This window comes from Typopeltis vanoorti, chromosome 5, assembly GCF_054136105.1.
Source record: "Typopeltis vanoorti isolate ZY-2024b chromosome 5, IOZ_Tvanoo_1.0, whole genome shotgun sequence".
In the NCBI taxonomy this organism is placed as follows: domain Eukaryota; kingdom Metazoa; phylum Arthropoda; class Arachnida; order Uropygi; family Thelyphonidae; genus Typopeltis; species Typopeltis vanoorti.
In genome coordinates, this window is record NC_143553.1 from 154,485,671 (window position 1) to 154,492,784 (window position 7,114).

Sequence of the window (7,114 nt, forward strand, 5' to 3'; positions counted from 1 at the left end):
TCCAAGTGAGTATGCATGGTTTTATCAGTTTGTAAGTGGAATTAGCTGCAGTGCAGTTTTTCAAGGCAACCATCAAATATAACTGACAGTAGTAACTAACACATCTTTGTGCTACTTACTTGATCATGGAGTCCACAACCTACAATTTCCACTTGCCATAAAATATAATAAGTTTAGTTTAATCCTTTATCCAAGTGTGAGCAAACAAAGTTTGCGCCTGAAAGTATCTTCAGGACTGGGGTAAGGTAGTGCAACACTAGGCAACTTGTTGCAAAGGTGGAGAAAGCTCTCATCACTCCTATCTCAGTATCTCTCATAATGCAAAGCACATCTCCTTGCAGATATGTGTAATGCATTAAGGCAAGGGCCACTACCCATACCGGTTTCGACCTTTATTCCACCAGTTTCGACCTCAATAAAGGTCGAAACCGGTATGGGTAGTGGCCCTTGCCTTAATGCATAGCATTACACATATCTGCAAGGAGATGTGCTTTGCATTATGGGAGATACTGAGATAGGAGTGATGAGAGCTTTCTCCACCTTTGCAACGAGTTGCCTGGTGTTGCACTACCTTGCCCCAGTCCTGAAGATACTTTCAGGTGCAAACTTTGTTTGCTCACACTTGGATAAAGGATTAAACTAAACTTATTATAGTCTAACCAAGTGAAAAATAAACTCCCTGCCATAAAATAAATATATTTATTTATTTTAGGGTAAGTGGAAATTCCCATCATCTAGAATGGTAATGCCAAACAATCTTTCCATTTTCCTCTATGTAATTCTCAACCTGATAGATTTTTTTTAGACAAATTCCACCTTTCACTTCCATATGTGATGACTGGAAGCATACAATTGTCAAATAATTTTTTTTAAGGTAGATTGGGATATTACATTTGAGTGTGTCATAACGCTTTCCAAAGGCTATCCAACCAAGCTGAATTCTATGTATAATTTATTCTTCACAGCACCTCCCTCTACCATGACAATATCAATTTCCTGTTATCCCACTTGTACTGGCTGTTTGCTGATGTATGTATTATACATTATTTTTTATTTTTTTGTCATATTTTAGAGCAGAGGAAATGTCCATCCCCCTTAAAATGTGATTTTCAGTTAAATAATAAAGAAATCCACGCATATATTTTGAATTATAATATAAAGTTCAATATAAATAATAGCATGTAAAACAAAAATATGAAAATGGCAGCAGGTGATATTCAATTATATTATTATTATACAAACTGGGCAGAGCTGTCAGTTCAGTGTTGCTGAGTGAGTGTAGGATTTTGTGATTTGGTAAGAAACGATGGGATGCCAAGTATACCTGAAATTCAGGGGCCACATTGCACAAGTTGTGAAGACATCACATTGAATAATGTGATGTTGTAAAATCTCGCGAGAAATAATTTTTTTTAGAGAATTTTCGCTAGAGATTTTCCAATTTTTTTGTCTGAATTTATAAGAAGAAAATATGCTTAGTAAGATGTGCTAATATGAAAGAATAAATTACTGTTAGAATGCACCTGCACTTTAGACTTGTTTGTAAAAGCTTAATAGGAGTTAAGCCGAATACCACCAAAATCGTGAGGTCTGGTGGCCAGCGATGATGTCAGTTCTTTCATTGCTTCTGGCTAATCCTGGAATACTCTGAATTTAGACCAAAGGACTGAGAATAGAATAAAAGGCAATGCAGCACGTGGTTCTAGGCTTTTTGGTCCTTGGTCTCTTTCTTGGCTCTTCACCTACTGTTCTATGTGGTTCCTTCCCTGAATCCAGGAGGATCGTTCTTCCCGCCGCCCGATGTTTCTCCACTGCCAGCTCGCTCTAGGCTCCTGATAGCTATGGCAGAACCCCAGCACATCCGACGAAGGAAAGCTCTTGAGGATCAACTGGACAAAAGACTTTCCAGTTGCAACGTGTATTATTACAGAATGTAAGTCAGACTTTCCTCTCGAGATTGTTAGCAAGCCATTATTTTGTTGTAGTATGATAAATGAATGCAAATCGAAATTGTAAAGGATTGAGAGAGGTTACTTATTAACTGGCGGTTAGATTGAATTTAAATAAGGGAAGAACATGTATTGTTAAGTATGTCAAATTCGTGACAGTGTCTGAATTAGTATCATTTAAGTTTTGAATGTGTTGGAAGAAAGTTAATGTAATCCTCCTTGGAATATTTATGCATGCTTGTAAGCTAAGTTGTGTCATAGAAGACACTTTTATATCAAGGCAAAAATAGTTTTTTCTGATAGTGAAAGCACTAAGTTCTGTTGCTCAGATAGCAAGTAATTTTGTGTGTGTGCTTTTGATTAAGTTAATGTTTAATTAACTTTTATTATACCTGCTCTGTATCATACCTTTTAGATTGATAATAAACATGTTTTTGTTTTGTAATTACTTGGTTCTCATTCCTTAGTCAATGCACTATCCTGAAAATATTAACGAGCCTGTGGGAATAAAATAAAGTAATGAGCCACGACTTGCATGTAAAGATTGTAATTTATTTTTATCTTCTTGCCCTGACTTTCAAACATAAAAAGGTCAATTAAGTGGTGCAGTCATTAAGATCAAAATTTCTTAATTGACATTGTGCGATTGCTCAGGGACCGTTACATTAGATAGACTTACAACACGGGGTGTAACTAACCGCAGATAAGAGGGGGGGGGAATAAGTTTAAGTAAGAACATAGATAAACAGAAAAATAAAAAGTAAAGAAAGGAAATATTTTAAAACGTCACACAGATTTGGTCGCCGGGTTTTCATGGTGATATGTTGGAAAGGGTACAGAGAAGATGCACATATGTAGTCAGTGGTCTTTGGAATGTGGAGTATGAGGACAGATTGAGGGAATGCAAGTTGCAGAGTCTCGTGAATAGGAGGAAGAGGTGGGATATGATTGAGACATAAACTGGTCAGGGGTTGTTATCAGGTAGACATGGAAGAGATTTTTCATAAAATTGGAGAGGGAAGTAGAACAAGAGGCCATTACTGGAAACTGTATAAGGAAGGGGTGAGCAAAGGAGTGAGAAGTAGGTTCTTTGCATGGAGAGTGGAATGCATTGCCTGAGTGTGTTGTGGATGTGGGCACATTGAATCAGTTTAAGAAGCAGTTGGATGAGCATTGTATGCAATAGCGAGTACCTCCCACGATGAGTCTCTGACTCCATGGAGGTCGGGTGTTGATAATAATAATAAACACCGCCTGGAGTCAAGATTCATTGAGGGAAGCTATAGTAAGATGCATTCTAACAGAGATAATGTTTATCACGTTTGTGCACTCACCATCACATCTAGCAATAAATTCCACTCACCAACCACTCTCCATGCAAAAAAAGTCATGCCGCACTACACCGTCATACAACTTCCAAAAATGACCTCTTGTTTTTATCCCTTCCCCTCCTTCAATCCTTTGAAAAATATCCTCGGTATCTATTTATATTGCCCCTCTTCTGCCTATTGACTAGCATCTATAATCTACATTCTCTCAACCTGTCTTCATAGTCAGTATTCCACAATCCCAAAATTGCTTTTGTTATTCACCTATGAACATTTTTCATCGCTTGCTTCTCACATGAGTGACCAAATCGATGCGCAGTAGCCCAGATATGGTCTAATTAAGGCCTTGTACAGCAGAATGACCACCTCCTTATCTCCCTTTGTCTGTGTTCTTAGTATAATGCATTCCTTTGTGCTGTTTTTATTATTTTTGCAATATGTCTCTTGAATTTCAATTCTTTATCCACCAATAATCCAAGATAACACACTTCCTCCACCTCCTGTATAATACGTCTCCAATATGATATGCAGCTTTACTTTTTTGAGATCCATAATGCAAAACCTTACATTTACTAGTATACTAGTATTTCCACTTGTCTGCCCACACAGCTACTTTATTCATATTGCTCTGAAGCACCAGTACATCTACTTCATTCCTAATAACTTTTCCTAGCTTAGCATCATCTGAAAACAGCTGAATTTCAGCTTGCAGACCACTCGCAATATCATTAACAAGCAAAATGAATAGCAGTGGCCCTAGAACAGAAAAGAACAACCCTGTTGGACTCCAATGATAACTCTCCTCCCAAAAGACATGGCACTTATATATATATATATATATATATATATATATATATATATATATATATATATACACACACACACACACACACATATACATACACACACACACACAACCATTTGATATCAATTAGAAAGCCAGTTTACTATCTAATCAACCAACTGATTTTCCAATCCAATTTTCCTAAACTTATATAGTTTATTATGTGGTAGTGTGTCAAATGCCTTTGTAAAATCCAGAAGTATCACTATATATGAATCATGCCTATCCAGAACAGCAGTCACCTTATTACAGAATGTAAGCAAATTTGTAAAACTAGACCTTCCTTTAACAAACCAATGCTGACCCCCCCCCACGCAAAATTTTTTTCCTGTCCACCAAATCTTGTATTCTATTCGTAAGCAATCTTTACAAGATCTTAAACAACCTCTCCAGAAATGCAAACTGGTCTGTAATTTGAAACATCCATTTTGCTTCCACCTTTATTGCAATGGAACAATTTTGCCCTCTTTCCACTCATTAAAGATTGTTGAGAATACTAGATTCTCATTAAATAATCAAATTAATGAGAGTGTCAGTTCCCTAGCGCATTCTTTCATAACACGTGTGAAATTTCATCTAGTCCAATAGCCTTGTTCACAACAATATGACTTAAGCAATCATAAACTTCTACCTCATTGACCTTCAAGGAACTAGGTTGAAGCATTGATTCCTCAACTTCCTGTTTTCTTAGAATAGTATCATTACCATCAGTTATGAAAAACCTTAGCAAAATGATCACTGAACAATTCCACAATAACTTCTTCCATGGTCACTTTTACGCCATCTCTATCTAACAGAGTTATCTTCCCATGATCATTCTTTCTTTTGCTAGCTGCATAACAGAAAATTTATCCGGGATTTTTCTTAGCCTGTTTCACTAGTCTCCTCTCATACTCTAATTTTGCCTTTCTCATTATACTTATCGCTCTTTTTCCCTGCACTTTATATATTTGATGCAACTGTTCACATCTTCAAAGTTTATATTTTCTCCATAATCTTCTCTTCTTCTGCAATTCCTACTTAATTTCCCTATTCATCCATTTAACAGTTTGATTTAGGTACACAGTCTGTTATTGCCTTCACGAAATACTTCTTAACTGTGACCTATGCCATAGTAATTTCTTTTCCTTCAAGTTCTTTTCTGAGTTTTTCATAATCTCCTGCCACTGTGTGTATACATACACACTAAAAGGTAAGAAATTGCATGATATGCTAATTTTGAAATTTTAAGTTCATTTAAGTCCTTTCAAGCTTTGCCTCTCTCTCTTTCTCTCTCTCTCTCTATATATATATATATTGATTGTCTGTCACTTGATACATGATAACCAAGAAACTCACATGATAACTCTTGCTGATGCTAATTACACACTAGCAAAAGCTAAACTAATTCCTCTGAAATCAGTGATACAACATCAAATTCCTGAAATCAATGCTGACAGAAAGACTTCCACTATGATAGCAAGACTACGAACAGGACATTATAGAGGAATGAAGATCAATACAGATGATACGAGAACATAAAAACTGCAACAACTGACCCAATACCGAACTGTCACCCACTCACATCTTTACCTTTCCAGCAATTACAGCAGCCTTTTAAGAAATAGATCCTAATCCTGAAAAACAGCTCTATACAAACAAAATCATCCACATAGCCAAAGCAGTTCAAGAGGCACATGGAAACATCTAAGATTATTCAAAGGACAAGACATTAACATATAACAGATTTACTCGGCTGAGACATATTTAAAAAAAAAAAAAAAGATTCAGTTAAATAACAAAGAAATCTACCCATATATTTTGAATTATACTACAAAGTTCGTGATGTTGGAGTTTCGAGATTTATATATATATATATATATATAAAACAAGCAATGTTTCATAAGTGACACAATGAGGAAGGAAACCACGAGAATATTGTAGTTTCGTAGCAGCAAACGTGCGATTTACTTAAACATTTAAGTTATATATATAAGTGGGCGATAAAAACTAAATTTGTTTCGATACACGTTTGTGCAGACATACAGAACCTATTACTCTGATGTTTAAAAAAAAAAAAAAAAAAATTGAATGTACAGTTATACACTTTAGTTACTTACATACCGCGGTTAAGTCCGCTATATAACTGGAAGGTGTGGGGAGCTTTGAGTGAGGCCAAGACATCGCGAATACCGTCACCCTACACTGCAATGAAATAAACCTCGTACAACGTCGCCATAACGCCAAATTAACATTTGTTCATAGTATCCCTCTCATTTTCTTTACTAACAGTGCTATTTTTTATTCCACTTTATGTATTTTAAATTTTATGAATGGTATATAAAAAAGCGCTAGTCGCGTTCCTCCCATTTTTTAACCAAATTATTTATTAACGTAATGATTTATGTTTCCTTGAAACAATGCCTTCTTATAATAAATATATCTGTGCGTTTCATATGTTTCATATTATGCTTCTTTCAGCCCAAATATCGCCTTAAAACAGGTCTCTATTTCTTAATATCACCTTTCTGTAAATAATAATAATAATAATAATAATAATAATAATAATTATTATTATTATTATTATTATTATTATTATTATTAACATTATTAATTAATTAAGTTACATAGGGCTAAATGGCCTCGCTTATTCCCTATAAGGGATTGAAAAGACGTTAGCTGATTATTTATTATTTATTTATTATTGTTATTATTATATAAACACCTCCTGGAGTCAAAACTCATCAAGGGAGGCAATAGTAAGATGCATTCTAAGAGATAATGTTCATTATACCTCGCCTTAAACTGGCTCTATATTTACGCCCTAACACCTCACTCACCAACCAGTCCGTATGCAAAAAAAAATTCATGCACCACACTATTATACAACTATCAAGAATAACATCTGGTCTCTCTTCCCTTCCCTCATTCACTCTTTGAAAATATATTGGGTATCTATTTGATAAGCATCACTTACGGTTGATATCTCTTAATCATATTGTCCCTCTTTCGAC

General features: G+C 35.3%; 1 protein-coding gene across 1 annotated transcript in view; it reads right to left on the minus strand.

Annotated features, from left to right (window-relative positions):
* Nucleotides 1–6,477, minus strand: part of LOC150106957 (uncharacterized) — an 85,621-nt gene extending 79,144 nt beyond the window's left edge. Inside the window, exon 1 of the mRNA XM_090392845.1 lies at nucleotides 6,225–6,477. Within this exon, the coding sequence (XP_090248971.1) occupies nucleotides 6,225–6,284 (60 nt within the window). The 5' untranslated portion in view covers nucleotides 6,285–6,477. The remainder of the gene's footprint in view (nucleotides 1–6,224) is intronic.
* Nucleotides 6,478–7,114: the final 637 nt, after the last annotated feature.